This window comes from Aedes aegypti, chromosome 3, assembly GCF_002204515.2.
Source record: "Aedes aegypti strain LVP_AGWG chromosome 3, AaegL5.0 Primary Assembly, whole genome shotgun sequence".
Classification (NCBI taxonomy): domain Eukaryota; kingdom Metazoa; phylum Arthropoda; class Insecta; order Diptera; family Culicidae; genus Aedes; species Aedes aegypti.
In genome coordinates this window covers 96,345,145-96,362,633 of record NC_035109.1, presented here as the reverse complement: position 1 = coordinate 96,362,633, position 17,489 = coordinate 96,345,145, and the positions used below count along the sequence as shown (strand labels likewise).

The 17,489-nt window shown below is 36.8% G+C and overlaps 1 protein-coding gene across 7 annotated transcripts in view; it reads left to right on the top strand.

The window, feature by feature from the left end:
• Positions 1 to 17,005, top strand: part of LOC5574224 (coiled-coil domain-containing glutamate-rich protein 1) — a 95,073-nt gene extending 78,068 nt beyond the window's left edge. For 4 of the 7 annotated variants that reach the window (XR_002501402.1, XR_002501400.1, XR_002501403.1 and 1 more), the window contains exon 6: positions 15,502 to 17,002. Coding sequence is in view for 3 of the 7 variants with exons in the window: in XM_001661224.3 (XP_001661274.3) it covers positions 15,502 to 16,114 (613 nt within the window). In the remaining 4 variants the exon portion in view is untranslated. Of the gene's footprint in view, positions 1 to 15,501 lie in introns of all 7 variants that reach the window. The other 3 variants (XM_001661224.3, XM_021850424.1, XM_021850425.1) reach the window with 1 other exon arrangement.
• The last annotated feature ends 484 nt before the right edge of the window (positions 17,006 to 17,489 follow it).

Genomic DNA, 17,489 nt, shown 5'->3' with positions numbered 1-17,489 from the left:
TTCTGATGGAATAAGAAATCTGTGAGAATATTGATACAAATTTTGGAAGGATTTTAATGAGAATCATATAAGTATTCAGACAAACCCCTTAAAGATTCTTATTAGGATCCTGAAGGGATTCTGATAATAATCCCTGAAGTATAGCAACTGAGAATTTTGATGAGAACCCCGAAACGAGTCTTATTCTATGAGAATACTTCGAAATATTCTGATGTAAATCCTGAGAATATTCTGATAAACATCCCAAGACTATTCTGTTATGCTTTGTTCATGAAAATCCTGAGAGTTTTCGAGCAAAAATTCTATGAGAATTCCGAAGAAAATTCTGAGTGTAATCTGATAAGGATGCTACAAGTGTTCTGATAAAATCTCACTAGAATTTAAATATAAATCCTGATGCTGTCCAGATAAAAAACGGCAACTACTCTGATAAGAATCCTACAAGTATTTTGATGAGATCCAGAGATGATTCTGATTCTAATCCTTAGAAAATTCAGATTAAAATCCTGACTGGATCCTAAACGGTATTTTAAGTAGATTCTGATAAGTATCCTAAGATCTGATGAGAATCCTAAAAACATTCTGATTTGAATACCGAGAGGATTGAGAAAATAAAATGAGGAGAATAATGAGAGCATTCTGATAAGAATGCTGAGAGAACTCAGATGAGAATCCTCAAAGAATTCTGATGAGAATTCTGTGAGGATTCTTATGAAAATACTGAAAGATTCTGAAGAAAATAATGATAACAATAGAGGAATCTGATGAAAAAATAAAGAGGATTATGATAGAAATTCTGAAAGGATTTTAAAGAGAACTCTTTCAGGATTCTGAAGGTCCTGTGTTAATTTTCAAACTTCTGAAAAGATTCTGATGCGAATCCTATAAAGATTCTGATGAGAACGCTGAGAGAATTCTGATGAGAATCCTTAAAGCCTTCTGATGAGAAATCAAAAGATTTTGATGAGAACTGAGAGGATTCTGAATTTTGATAGGGTTCTGATGAGAAACTGGATAGGATTTTGATTGAATTTATATCAAGAATCCTGATAGAATTCTGATGAGAATCCTGAGACTATTCTGATGAGGATTTTGATGGAATTCTGATGATAATTTAGATAGGATGTTTATGACATTCATGAGAGAATTCTGAAAAGAATGTTGACAGAATTCTGATGAGAATCCTGAGAGTATTCTGAAGAGAATACTGTAAGGGTTCTAATAAGACTCCTGTTGAGATTTTCATGAGAATCTAGTTAGGGTTCTAATGAGATTCCTGAGAGGATTCGGGTAAGATTCTTGAGAGAATTTTGATGTGAACTCTAATCGGATGAGAATCTTGACTGGCTTCTGATGAGAACTGTGAGGATTCTGATGAGAATCTGGCTAGGATTCCAGTGAGGATTTTGTGAGGATTCTGATGAGATTCCTGAAGGGATTCTGATGAGAATTCTGAGGGGATACTGATGAGAAGCTTGTGAGGAGTCTGATGATAATCCTAAGAGGATTCTTTTAAGAATACTGAGATAATTGTGATGAGAATCCTAAGAGGATTCTGGTAAGAAATCTGAGAGGATTCTAATGAGAATCCTGAGAGAACTCTGATGAGGATCCTGCAGAGATTCAAATGAGATTCCTTAAGTGATTCTTATGCGATTTTCAGTGGATTCTGATGAGAATCCTAAGAGCATTATGATGAGAATCTTGAGAGGCTTCTGATGAGTATCCTTTGAAGATACTGATTAGAGTCCTGAGAGGATTATGATAAGAATCCTGAGAGGTTTTTGATGAGAATCCTGATAGGATTCTAATGAGAATCCAGAGGGGAATCTAATAAGCATTCTGAAAGGATTCTGATATGGATCCTAAAGAGATTCTGACAAGAGTTCTGAGAAAATTCTGATGAGAACCCAGGGAAGACAAAATGATAATCCTGAGAAGACATTGATGAGAATCTAGGGAGGATTCTGATGAGAATTTTGAGATAAATCTAATTGGAATTCAATGAGGACTCCGATGGTTTCTAATGAGTATCCTATGAAGATTCTGATTATAATCCTGAGAGGAGTTTTATGAGAATCCTGGAAGGATTTTGATGAGAATCCTGATAGGATTCCAATGAGAATCTTGAGGGGTTCTGATAAGTTCCCTGAGGGGATCCTGATGAGCTACTGAAGATGATCCTGAGAGGATTCTGATGAGAATTCGTGAGAAATCTGATGAGAATCCTGAGAGAACTCTGATGAAAATCCTGAGAGGATTCTTAAGAGATTCAGATGAGATTCCTGAGAAGATTCTGAAAAACAAACCTGAGTTGAACTCTGATGAGAATCCGGAGAAGATTCTGAAGAGAGTTCCAGGTGGATTCTGATGAGAATATTGGAAGATTCTGATTAAAATACTAGCGAGGATTTTGATGAGAATCTTGAGGGGAATTTGATGAGAATTCTTAGCGGTTCCTGGTAAGCATCCTGAGGGGAATCTGATGAGAATTCAGCGAAGATTCTGATGAGAACCCTCAAAGGATTCTGTTACGATTCCTAAGAGGATTCTGCTGAGAATATTGAGATTGTTCTGATAAAAATATTTAAAGGATTCTGATCAAAATCCTCATCCGAATTCTCTAAGTATTCTCATCCAAATGTCTATGGATTCCCACAAAATTCTCAAAAGATTTCCAACAGATTCCTCTTAGGATTCCAATTATATAAGAATGGGAATCCTGAGCAAATCCTGAGGGGGTCCTGTTGAGAATTCTGATGAGAATTATGATGGGATTCTGATTAGCTTCCTGAAAGGTTCCTGACGCAAATCCTGAGAAGCTTCTGACGAGAACATAATTATACTCCTAACAGGATTTGAATAAACATTTATAAAAAAAAAAAAAATTGAGAGGATTTTTTCGGTAATCCTGAGAGGTAGTGTTGTGAAAAATTTAATTTCTTATTACTCACGCTTTAGATTTTTCTTGCGTGAGTTGTCAATCACGCAACTCAGCATTCAAAAAATCATGGATGAGTTGGCTCACCTTTTGACTCATTGTCTCGTATTTCCACAGTTTACTCACCCATGGTAATAATCTTCTTATAGTCTGGTAAAATTAAAGTAATCCTTTCTAACGTAAACAACAACATTCGAGATTCACGAGATTTTGACCGGTCTTGCGACTGAATCATACTTTACGGTTTGAATTGTTTGAGTGATTTTGCATAGAAATCTCAAGTGTGAGATTTGCGAAGCCGATCTCTAATGAGTTTGCTCTCACGGGTGAGCGTATTGTTTGAGATTTGAGTGTGAGTCTATCAACACTGCTGAGAGGATTCTTTTAGGAATCCTGAGAGGATTTTTATAGGAATCCTGTGAATCCAGAGGATTTTAATGACTATCTGGCAAGTATTCCTGATGAAACATCTGTGATGTTTCCGGTGAGAATCGTTAGCGGATTCTTATTGGAATTCTGAGAGGTTTGTAATGAAAATCCTACAAAGATTCTAATGAGCATACCGAAAGGATCCTGATTAGGATTTTGATTAACTTCCTCAGTTCTCAGAGAATTTTGATGAGAATCCTGAGATGATTCTGATGAGTATCCTGAGATCTGATGAGAATCTTGAGAAGATTCTGTTCAGAATCCTTAGCGGAACCTGATTAAAATCCTGAGAGGATGCTTATGATAATCCTGTGAGGTATACACAGACAATCCTGAGTTTTAATGAGAAACCTTTAGATGATTCTGATGAGAATTCTGAAAGAAAATTCTTACATGACTAACGATTTTTATTAGAATCCTTCCAAAGATTCCATCACAAACCTTCCTAGGAGTGCATGATAAAGTGTTATCATCAGTTGCTCCATAATATGCATCAGAAAGTGTTCAAGATCCTAATCAGGAATATGCCAGGGTTCTCATTGGAATTTATTACAAATTGTTATCATATTCCTTCTGAGAATTTAATCGGAAACACTGTGGGATTCTAATGAGAATGCTTGGAAAGTTCTCAACACATTTTTTTCAGAATTCTTACTGGATTTTCCAAAGGATAAGCGATCAGGAATATTTAAAACAAAGCATTTATTTTCTGTTATTCAAAACATAAAAGATATAATTAAATCAAATTTCTTGTATAATGATCGACCTCACCTGAATAATCTAATTCCTATAGTTTTATCTTTATTTAACAGTTGGATGAGAGTGTAAGCCTTTTATATTTAAATATGTCCAATGGTCAAAAAATGTGACCAAAAATTTTTCCATGTGAGATCGCAAGATTAGAAATATTCACTCTCTCATAAATGTAGATGACAAAAGTTAGTAACCAAAAGTTTTCGAATTAATTCGAAAAATCATTCAATTACTTACTTTTCTTTTTGACCAATCCTCTGAAACTCCTCGGAAAATGATTGAAATTTAGTGAGCTCAATAAACACAAAACTTCAGGTTATTTGTAGTTCATCATCCGAATTTGAGCCAATTCGGCCTACCAAAAGCTGAGATACAGATCCCCAAACTTGGGCATTTTGTAACGATAATAATCTATTGGTTACTAACTTTTGTCACTGACTGTACATCAGTTGAAATTCCACCATGATTTACTTATGGAAAAGAAAATGCACATGCCATGATCCGGATTGTTCATCGGTATCTAGATTTGTGTGGATACATTGGGAAATGCAATTTTTCTCAATAATTAAAACCGGTAAAATTTTGAGAATTGAACTAATAGGTTTAAAGATATGAACAAAAGAGTGCAACAAAATTGTCAACGCCCCTCAAGAGTTAAGTGAGCATTCAACGACAATAACATTATTGTTCTACAAACATTTTTGATCACATAGACTTTTTAACGCTTCAAAACGCTTCTCTGCCACACCAGGATCTCCAGATTCTCTACTTTCCGTTCACATTGTAGCCATATCCCTATCCACGCTTTTGCAAAACATGCTTTTTACCACGCTCCAACAACGGATCTGATGCGCGGATTAACACCTCCCTCAATCCATCATCTCATCTGCCCACGGACCTCGACAACAACGACAACGACTCCGCCGATCCCAATGGTGACGGACGTGACACAATAAATGACGACTAACTGCTCTCGAACCAAGCAAGCAACGGAACGAAACGAACGCATGACAATCCTACTTCTGTGACACCTACGAACGGCCGGATCTCCCGACTGCACAGTGGTCCAGTAAGAAAATCGTGGTGAAAATTACTCATTCCTAATATTTTACTCTTTCTGCCCATGAAAACGTTTATGAACATGTTTTAGAGTTGCATCTTACAACTCATGTATTTGTTCATTTTATTGCAAAATAAAACTTTGTAAATCTGAACAATACGCCTAGATAAAGCCAATTCACTTCATTTCCTATCATTATTAACGGGATTTTAAGCCCTAGGTTAGTTCATCTTGGGACCGGATCTAATTTTTGACAGCATTGAAAAAGCTGGACCCCTGCGCCCGACCCGTGTTTATGGTTCTCTCCCATCTGTTGTTGCGTATGATTCTCGACAAAATGAAGAAATTAACTGGAAGTTTAGGATTTCCACTTTCCTCCCGTGGAAAGTCTGTGTAAACAAGTATTTATTGGGAAACCCACGCATGACACGGCGGAGTGTTGTGATGCTTGCTTGCTCAGTTGCTCCAAACACAATTGAAAACCGTTCTGCCGGAAGAGAAGATGAATGAACTGTTCCTTCCTTCCAGTGATGATATGGGAGGCGGGTTCGTTTGTCGGAAAATGTTTAATTGGATCCAGTAGGAGCCTGGAATGGGCTATTTTGTTTGTGTTCTGGAGAACATCGGAGTTGCTTTTGTAGCAGATCCTGAGGGACATATTTGATATGGCTATTTATATCGATGTATGAAAAAAAAAAATACTAAAAACAGAGATATGTTTCATGGGACAGTTAATTTCTGTTGATTGATTGCAAAGAGTAAACTTCATTTCACAGAATGTATTTTACCTTTTTCAATGCTTGAAAACATATACCATCTGTACAATGTGCTTAGATCCACCATCCAAGCTACGTCTTTTTGCTATCAGAATGGAAACGATAACATAGTTCAAAACTTTAAGAAAAAGTGTATTTGATTTCATGATGGCCTTCATGGTAACATTTTTGATGAAATCTCGCATAACTTTTCTTTTTGTTTACTTTCTCTTCAATCAATAACTGAGCCATATAAACCACTTCTGTATCTTGTTTTCTAAAAAAAACGCTAGTGAAGGGTATGATTTTTTGATTTGTAGTGAAAAACTTCCCAAAAGCTTTACTATTGCACTGTTATTATCGAAAGAGAACGAGAGAGGAGATAGTCTTTCATTGATCCATTTAGCAACTACTAGGTCCTGATTACTTAGCAAAAAGCCATGGGTTCGATCACAACCCAATAACTTTTTGTAAATCAGTATCAACACGTTAATTTTCCTACTAAATAGTAATTGCAAAAGTTATAGAGATATCAACGATTTTTTTTTGGGTAAAAGGTATGATAATTTAATAGACACATGCTAAATTTGAACTCATTCTCCTGAAATGACTTCGGTATTCATTTTATTTCAATATGAAATTCTGTTGTACAAATAAATAAAATCATCATTCACATTACCATTTTTAAAGTCGAGTCTAGTCGAAATACGCGTATCTGTCAAAGGATACAAACTCTAGTGGAATTAAATGATATAGTACTAAATTTGATTTTTTCATCTACTTTAAAAAATCATGTTTTTTTCAATGTTTGCACCAAAACTTAGTTTTTGACGCATTTTAAATTGACAACAAGTTCAAAAACAAGATACATGCTTATAGTATAATGGTCTAAAAATGAACTGTGATACTTTTTCCCGAGTGTTATTTCCCCGAACGACATTCGAGAAACAAATATTCTGGGAATACCACAATCCCAATGCCACAATAATTAGTGTATTTTCTCATTTCTGAATATTCTGAATAAACATTTTTCATTTAAACATTTTTTTTGCAAAATGTTTGTCAATGTTATGCTATGAAGCTCATTAAGGTGATTATGAAACGAAGCCTAGCTTTGCACTTTCAAGTACACAGACATAGAGAATCCGTTCGCGTTGAAAATTTGATTGATAGATTGTATGGTGATGATGATCAATCGATCAAATTTTCAGATCAGAGCGCTTTTTGGTTCTCTGGACTGATGCTCTTGAAATTTTGAAACCGTCTTCAAGCTAAGGCTTTCGTGAAAATAGAAAATAAACAAAGTACAACGACAAATTTATAAATTTCTTAGGGTATTGCCTACATTTAGGCGTACTGTAGGGTATCTTATGTTTGAAATAACTAAAAAGTATATGGTTTGTAAGAGAGTTAGGCCATCGGCTCTACCCCATTTTGTATAAAGTCAGCTGATCGTGAAGCACTTTGACAGTTCTTCTATGGAAATGACAGTCTCGTGTATGAACCGGTCCTCCACCGATGTACACGAGTGCCTAGACGGACCTGTCACATGAAAAGGCTGAGAGCTCTAACACGGATAAAACGAAAAACCCATATTTGAGTATTTTTTTTAACTTACTTTTGAGCTATTTTTTTCTCCCTATTTCTATTGTTGTCAGAGAGCGAAGAGCAAAACAATCCAAAAACCGAACCTTTGTGCGTTACCTCAAATATGAGTAAGTTGCATAATATTGGAAGTTAAGTAATTTGATCTGCGGTTGAGCGAAAAGAGCTTAGCCAGTAGGTATGTTGGTTGTCGCATGGCTGCAAATGAAAACAACTTCTATCCCATCAACTCAAAATTAGGTTAACGCACGACCCCCGGAATTGAGTGCAGTGAACTCACTTTTGAGTACTTCATTTTCTCCGTGAAGAGCACGGAGCAGCAACAAACTGTGCTTGCATGTGTGGTGTGGCGCGATATAATAAAACCGAGATACGGCCGAATCCGAATAGGAGAAAAGAATCATTTTGTTATTTTTAGGAGTCATGCATAAATTATGTCACGCTCAAAGGGGGAGGGGGTCAGGCATAGCGTGATAAGAAAATTGTTGAAGCTTCCATTAAAAAGCACAGGACAGAAACAACTGTCATCCACGAACAACTGGAGTGAAGCCAACAATTTGGTGCAGAAGAAGGTGCTGATATGACAGCTCGTCCAAAAATTCCATTTTAGGCCATTTTAGGTTTTTACCTATCATTCTGGTGTGAAGTGCATATTACTTCATCCTTTTTTTCTGTAATTGCTAGATAATTTTGCCACATATTATTAGGCACAATGACAAAACGCTTATCAATAGTATATTTTTTTCCTCATACGGCATTTGTCGCTTCCGCGCGGGGTTTGATGAGGGCAAAGCCTTAATTTGCTTACTCTGCACTAGCGCCACACAGATGGATGCTGGCTTCTAGAACTAGCGCTTTCTTCAGGGGGTTGTTCAAAAAGCGTGACAAGGAAGGGTGGGAGGTGTTTAGTGTGACATAATTTGTGTATCATCACTTACGGATCGATTTTTATCTGATCAGCTCTGTGACTACAGATCGAATGAACCGACTCTCACCAAAAAAGAGCCACGTCACTCGGTCAATTGAGTAATTCGGTTCTTTTCAACGTCTCCGATTCATTTTTCCCATCTCTATTGACTTATTTTTTCCTAGATTTCGTCGTAAATCAATAGTTATTAGAGCGTAAAGATCAAACTTTTTTGAATCAACTTTATATAGTCATATCTCCGCCAGCTCTCTTCATTTTTCTGTGACGAACTGAAAATTCATAAGTTGCGGATAGGCTGAATTTTGACAATGAAAAAACAAGAAAACAACGTGTAAATATATCTTGGTGACATCAGCGTATTTGTTCCTCAATCACTCAAACAATAAATCCGCTGAAGGCCCCAAGATGATTTGATGCGGAACTTTTTAAAAAATGCTCAAAAATGAAAATAATCGGTAGAGAAACGTCGGAGATACGGCTGTCTAAATTGACCAGATTATATGGCAAAACGGCTTTGGTGCATTTGATATGTCCGATACAGTGCTCGTTCAATTTTGGCAACATGTCAAAAATTTTCGTGTTACTTAAATCGAACCGTGCCAAAATCTAACGGTTTTTTATTAAAAAATTGTATCACCACGAATTGAATTTACCTATTTTGAACACGGTAAGCCTTAAAAAGGTCCATTGAAACATTGAGATAAGCAAGGTCCATGATCCATTTTTTGTATATGTATTTCTTTGTTGCCAAAATCGAACGGGCACTGTACTGTATATTCTATAAAGTTTGAATCCAACTAGGTATAGAAGAAATCTTTTGAGTATGAGGCCCTGAATCTACGTTAGATCTGCTAGCATGCATAGAAATCGTTCTTATAGAGAAACAAAAAAGTATATTGGAGTACCATGTACTATTTAATTCCAACCTAATTGCTTATCTTTGACAGATACGCGTATTTCGACAACCACTTGCAGTCTTCTTCAGTGTCAGTTACTCGTGTGAGGTTTTATCCCGTTAGGCCGAATGCCGTTTGGTTGAAATTTGTAAATGGTTCTGATGCGTCGTAAGGCCGAATGAGTTTTTAGGCCGAATGGGTTGTTAGTAGTTTGATAAAGAGCAGTTCCATTTGAATTCGAATGTCGGTTTACTTTTGTATTTTTTGATTTGGCTGAAATTTGGCATATGCTTTCTTTATACCCAAAAATGCCTATTTGCATCATCGGTTCGCCATTTTGACCAAAGCGTTACTTTTGAGAAGGGCCTAAGAAAAAAAGCCTAAACAATTTTCAAAAAAATCTAAACTCAAAAACTGTTTGTCTGATCGGTTCGGTGTCTTCCGCAAAGTTTTAGGTTATTATTGGAACTATCTGGAAAAAATATACACTGTAAAAATTTTTTTTTTTTATTTCGAAAATAAAGCTTAAAAATTCATTTTCCCATAAATCGTTTTTTTTTTATTTTGTTCATTTTTTTATATTTTAAAGTAGACAAAAAATGGAGTCTTCTGCACAGTGGGTCAAGATAGAGAAATCATGGACAAAAAAGTTATGATTTTTTTAAAAAAAGAGTTGATTTTTCAATATGGTCTGAATAATGTTTTTGAATGTTTTTCGACCCGATTTTATGAATGTACGCAAAATTTGCAACAAATATGGTACATGAGAAAATTTTGCTAATTGCTACCGTTTCCGAGGTACAGCGATTTTAAAATTAAATTTACTGAAAATTCACAACTATTGGTTGCTTTCGGATGTTTTTCGAGTTGATAAAATAAAGAATATTTTTTTTTCTGAAAGCATTTTATTTCATGTTCTTAAACAATGATGGAGCGTCCTATTTTGATACAGATTTCTTACTTTTTCATAATGTTTACAATTTTTTTACTATCATTAAAGTTTGAAAATTGTCTAACTTCTATTTTATCTACGGAAACTGGAATAAATGAATGGTATTTTTGAGTTCCCTGAATAGTTATTGCTTTCGAATATTGTCCATTAAGCTGTTCCTTGATATGTTCATATTCTGTTGTAGTTGCATAAGAAAAGGAAATTTTTGTTAGTTGCTCCTCCTTTCGCTTTTGAGCCCAATCAAATAATTTCTTGGCATTTTTGATGGGATGTTCACGTTCTTTAGCTAGACTAGCCCTTGTAGCCATGCGTTTTATTGCGATGTTGCTGACGTTGCTTCTAATGTCTTCTTACTAGAAACATTCAAGTTGGAGTTTGTTGAATCTATTGAAGTTGCTGACGTTACTTCCAATGGCTCCTGACTAGGAATATTTATATTGGAATCCGTTGACTGTATTGAAGTTGCTGATGCTGATGCTTCTATTGTTTCCTCTTTCATGCAAACATCTTCCTCTTCACTACTTGATGAGTCATCACTGCTTGATAATGCTGTTCTTTTGGCCAATTGTAAACGACACGAATTGCAAATTTTAAATTGTTTATTAAGCTGATTTTCAGCTGCAAATCCTAGTTCGACTAATTTGGCAATATTACTTTCCGTGAGATTTCGGTAACTTTTTGAACACTTTATTGAAAACACATTTACACAACCTTTGTTGATGGTGTTCATTTTATACTTCATTGTTCTAAGCTATCTTTTACTTTTCATTTGATTATCACTTGATTGTTTTTCACTTGCTTGTGTCTTTGCTGCATCAACTCTTTTTTATACCAACAAGGGTACTTGAATTAACTATTAGGTACGTTTCTGTCAGACCTCAAAAATATACCAACGTGCTGTACTTTAAAAAAACATCAGGTATATTTATGTGAGACAACTGGGCACGTTACTCCTCTACTCATGAAGCTTTTGTTTTCAAATGGAAATATTTCATTATCTTAAATCGATATAAATGCATTTCACGTATTGATTGCTTTATATTCGTTATTTTGTTATTTATTAACTTTTAAGATTTTGTTCCATATTTTCTTGATAATTACATATCAAAATATCACAATGTTGAATGTTGAAGTTGTGTTTTGTTAAAAAAAAATAAATAAATCATTTGTACAGGGCACATTTTTATTTCGCCTCATACCATGAAAAATTACCAAATAAATATTTTTTCAAACATTTTAGTCAAAAATTATCTGCTCTTTCAGACAATGAACAAACTTCTAGGCTTATGAGCCTCTAAAAATATTCGAAAATGACCGAAAATTGAAAATTATATCATAATTTTGTATTAAAATCGCTGTACCTTTAAAACGGTAAAAGTTAGTCTGATTTTCCCGTGTACCTTTTTTGTTGTAAATGTTGCGTACTTTCATAAAATCGAGTTGAAAAACATTTAAAAAGATTATTATGACCATTTCATCGTTTTTTAAAAAAATCATCGTTTTTTAAAAAATCATAACTTTTTTGTCCATGATTTCTCCATTTTGACCCACTGTACAAAAGACTTCATTTTTTGTTTACTTAAACATATAAAAAAATCATATATATGATTTTTGAGAAAATTGATTTTTAAGCTTTATTTTCGAAATATAAAAAATTACATCATTTTTTACAGTGTATATTTTTTTCCAGATAGTCCCAACAATAACCTAAAACATTGCGGAAGTTATATTTTTTTGAAAATTATTATGGATTTTTTTCTTAGGCCCTTCTTAAAAGTAAGGCTAGAGCCAAAATGGCGAACCGATTATGCAAAAAGGCATTTTTGAGCATAAAGAAAGCATTTGCAATCCAAATCAAAAAATATAAAAAATAAATTGGGGAAAAAAGTCGTCATTTTCTGTGGAACCTCTCTAAAGGTAATCCCTATTACCTTGAAGCCCAATGCAATTATTACTAGTATTAACAGCTTTTGGATCACCTCAAATAGTTATACATTTTATCGGCATAACGACACTATCAGCTTAAACTTTAAGGCCGAATGAATTGTTTGGAATTTGGTTGAGGTTATCTATATTAAACTGAAGCCCATAACATCCGCTGTGAAATATACCTAGAATAAAACAGCCTTTGTTTGAAAGAAAGGAAACTCACAGAAAAATGTGTTAACTCTTTGAAACAGTGGTGTTCGGTCTCACCGCAACGACATCTCCCATTCACTGCATACAAGGCGCAGTAAGATATAGCAGCAGCGCTGCGGTGTATGTTCAATTCAATTTCTCTGTTTCGCCCCAGCTAGCAGCAAGCAGCCCAATTGCTTTTATGCAGTTGCGTTGGGCTGCGTGATGCTTGCTGTCGGCGCATTACATCTTTGTCACGAATAGCGCAAACCGTACTACCTCTCGCATATATAAGCGATAGCGTTCTCTGTGTAATATTAGTTGTAAGTTGTGACTGTAACTGTAGAGTATCGTTTCCCCACCGAGCAGGAGCACTGCCTCTCGGTGGTGGTAATAAATCATCGTCAGTAGTAGAAGTACAGTTTGTTCGTTATTTCGTCTGCCCCTTCGGGACCAAATTAAGACACAACGTAGGGCCTGGTCAACCCTGGACGAAACAAGTGGTTTGTATTCTCACCCTGAATATCCAGATGTTTAATTCGGTCTAACAACCCTTTCGGCCCAACGTACTTCTGCCAATTCTTCAGTTGTCGTCCAATCGATACAAATGAAATTCAGTATATGATGAGTTCTTCAGAGCAATGAAGCATCGTTATCAGTGCTGATAACAGTGCTTTACGGAACAGTTTCTCTCGTTATGAAAAGTAGGCCGTTATGTTGTCCATACTATTAATGAAAAGTATGGTGATATGCAACGGAATTGCAAAAATGGAATTTTCACCTCTTGGGGCAAAGTGGGGTAAGAAAAATCTATTGTACGTCTGAAACTAGTATTCTGTTTCATAGTAAGTGACTCGTTTTCTCAAAATACTACACATTAAACGGACGAAGTTTAGTAAATTTACCAAACTTTTGATGAAATATTGCAAAATCAATTTTTTGTTACAAAAAACTAATTTATATGTTAAAAATTTTGTAATTACAGCCAAATCAAAGGCTTAAGACAACAAGCCTATTGAGCTTAAATCGGTTATGATTTCGTTGAGCTGTTTGAATTTGCTTGGTGAACCATAGTTGATGAATTTGAAGCAGTCCAATTTTGCTGACTTTTCCACATTTACGATGCTGCCAAAAATCGAAAACAAAACAGATCAATTTTAAATTTCGAGAAATTGTCTATGCAACATATTAACAATTGATTTTGAGAACATGGGTCTTGCCTGGGAGGGAGGCACAGATACTACACACGAAATATGGAACATCACTTTTCCAAATTGCAAGATAACTCCCGCTCACCAACGATAATCAAGGAACGCTTGGGAAAAATCGCTAGTTTTTTTGTTGTGTACCTTCGGTCTTTCTGGACAAACTTGAAAAAAGGGCCATAGGCCATGTGCATTTAGTTTTAATTTTGATTGGAAAAGAGTAAAAACGTGCGTGTTTCAATACTTTATATTCGATTAAATTTAAAGGTGCTATCGTGGCATTGTTTTTAGGTGTGCAGGAATTCATTTTCATTCGATTGTTGTCAACTTTGTTGAGATGCAAAAATATGCTTTGCTCAATTACGCGCTTTTATCATGTTTGTCCATTCTTTAAGATTTGGACTCACAGTGACAGTTCGTGACAGCAGAATCTTGGCTCGCTATGACGTACATAAATTTTGTATCGGTGTCTCCCTTCCAGGGTCTTGCCATGCGTCACTGTTGGAGGTGATTCCAGGTATGGTTCATGATCTTTTCGGTCGAAAAATTTTCTCATTTTTCGTGGCCAAAAGTATTATTGTGTCTGCCACACAATATGCAAGAATGCAAAAATGACTACAATGGAAAAAAGGCTGTGTGAAAAGTCAATGTTGCAATTGTATAACTTTGATTTATTGCTGTAGATCAGTTAAATTATACCAAGCATGAAAATGATTGGATACGTATTATAATAATGTGCAGCATTTAATGCTTCAATTATAATTTTGGGTGGCAAACTCGCCAAAGGAGAAAAGCCACTATGATAAATTCAATTATAACTAATAATAGCTAATCAGATATCGTTATTAGGATAATCTGAACAACCTTTTTCAAAACGAAAACATATCAACCTTTTCTGTTATTTTTATGTCGAAATCCGTTATCATTGAGTAAAATAGTATTCCATTATCAATCGATTCAATAGCGTCGCAACGATTCACGCAAACTTTAAGTTCCTCAATCCTTTTTCTCCATTCCGACAAACATGATACTCTGCCTTCATACAAAGCCCCACATCCCCATCTTCAATGCGAACGGTCATGGAATGAATCGACTCTTCAGGCAGCGTTCTTACATCTTTCGCCTTTTCTTCGCGCTTCTCACGCCTCGCGGCTCCGTTTCCCATATAGTGGCTCCGGTGTTAACCCTTAATGATAATCTATACTCTCCACGGTTCATGTACAAAGTGGGATAACCCCATCAAAAGACCAGGCACCGAAAGGATAATCACCACGTCTCTGGTTCCTACTACTACCACTACTAACCCTAAAACATACTCACTCACTTATAACACACAAACAGTCAGTCAGTCAGTCAACCAGCCAGTCTAATACAGTTCGCGCTAACATTTGGTTGGTGGGTTTGGAGTTAGTTCATATTATGTACACACACTCGAAATTATACAAACAGAAAGCGAACAAACGAATAGAGAGCCCCAAATGCATAGAAAAGGGCAACGCGATAGAATAGAATTGCTTCGGAGGGCGAAAGGGACCGGGAACGATTGGGTCCACTGTGATATTCGTTTCTGTTTGGATTGTGACCCGAACGTTTCCAGCTCCCGGCAGCTCTTGACCGAACAAATCTCTAAATGAACTCTGTGGAGAACTGTGCAAACTAGAGACTGCCAAGAGGCTAAACAACGCAAAACTAAAGCAAACCGTAGTTATTCTCTCGGCTTGTAGGTGTCGCTTTTCTCCTTCCGCTGTCTTCCTTTATCTGTTCGTATTAGTTGTTGATAATTCTTCCTATTTAATATAGATAGCTGCAAACGGACTATACTGGCAGATTAGCTAATGGTGGTTCTCGAATACTTACAGCCGTCCCATCACCACCTCATCAACCACCTCATCAGGCTCACCCGTAAGCTTTACGACAGTCGAACGCATTCCCACTACTCCAATCCCTGTGACCTTCTCGTCAACCACCTTGGCTCCTCGTCTCGAAGAAACTTCTCCTCTGGCTGCGCTCTTGAATGTCAACCCGATCCCGGCATCTCCGGAAGCCGACAGCAGCCTGGAGTCTCACAGCGAAGAGGAAGCCTTGTTGGACGAAGAAGAAGAGGAACATGACGACGAAGAGCATGAAATCGAGGACGAAGACGAATCCGAGGGACGATCCCAGCAGGATGACGACTCTGAAGGCCAGGATGAACACCAACAACTACACGAAGAGGAGGAATCCGTTCCCGAAGAACACGACATCCCCGTTGAGCAGAAACTGAAGCAGATCACTCGGGAAATCGAAGAGATGACACACTCCGACCGGGATGTGGACAACGGACGCCAGAGCTTCCTGTCGTTGTCGGACCTGATCAAGAACATTCGCCCGGCCGAAAAGGTAATCCCGCAGATCGATTCGTCCTACTCGAACACGATGCGTGTCCTCGGAGAATCCATCACTCACGGAGAAAGCCGAGCGGTCAAAGTCTGAGCACCATAAATCAATCATCACTCCATAATCACCTCATCGCACTCACACGCAAACACACTCATCCACAACCCACACAATCATTGAAGCACTTACACATCAGATCAGATCATCACTCATTTCAAGCATCAAGTCAATCATCAGATCACCCACATCCATGCGCACTCTGTCTCTCATCACATCACACACATCGTCGCCGATCGCTTCGCGGTGTTTTCCGCGGGACAACACCAGGGACTTTGCTTCGTCGACTGACCTTCAAGATCCGGAAATGACCGGATTACGAACGCGAGCGGTTCTCCCAATGAGACGACAACAGTCGACGAAGGTAAAAGTAGCCTCGTGAACTTCCCGAAAACACCCGACCGAATCGGGCGAATCGCCCTCTCATCACTTCGCACGCGCATTTGCATCATCGCATTCATTGAATCATTTCGCACCCGTCGCACCACACTCATCAGCGAATCATTTCATATGTCATCGCGCATCCCAAAAACATTCCCAAGTGAGAGAGAGAGGAACAAATCTGAATTTTTGATTCACGAGAATTTCAACACACAAGATGATAATTAGTTTTACCAAGTTTAATTCATTTTTTTCTCGAGGAAGAAAGTGATAAGATTTCTTTCCGCCTAAAAAAAAGGAACTCAAGTTTACTAAGTAAATACGATAAACAATAAAAAAATACATTAAAATAATGAAAAGCGATCAATCCAAGAGAATGATTAGACTGTACTGAAGTTTAGTTAGTAGGTGAAAGAAACACAACAAAATACAACGAATGGATCGGAGTTAGATCAAACGTTTGGGAAAAAAAACCTGGACAGTGATACGGACGAGCGTTCCGTTTTATGAAAAAGTGAAATAAAATAATGTGAATTTTTGTAAAAATAAGTAACGGTGTTTGAATCGAAAGAAACGTCCAATGTCCAACGATTTGATTGCAAAGATGGGAGAAACAGTTGAATCTTCTCGATATCGGCGGTAAAACCGGGAGTACACTCAACCATCTACAATCAAGGGTGGAGGGCGGCTGTCAAATAAGAGTAAAATTGAAAAGCCGCCAACCTAAGTCCAGAACCAGTTTTAAGGCTTAACGCGGAAAAGTAAAAAATATTATTCGCAAAATTACAGGTAATCAATGCGCTTGAAAGATATTGTTTGCAAGCAGTCATTTGCTACGTGCTACTGCAGTGCATTGTTGGCAATTTAATCAGCAAATTCGGCTTAATTCCCAAAATAGATGTTTTCTTGAAAATTGATTACGCCTTCACCATTGTTTGGTCGTAATTTTGTATGGTTGTTTACTTTTTAGAACCAGCGACACGTTGGGGTAGCAGTAAAGAGCCGCCAGTTCCACCCTTGTCTACAATACGAA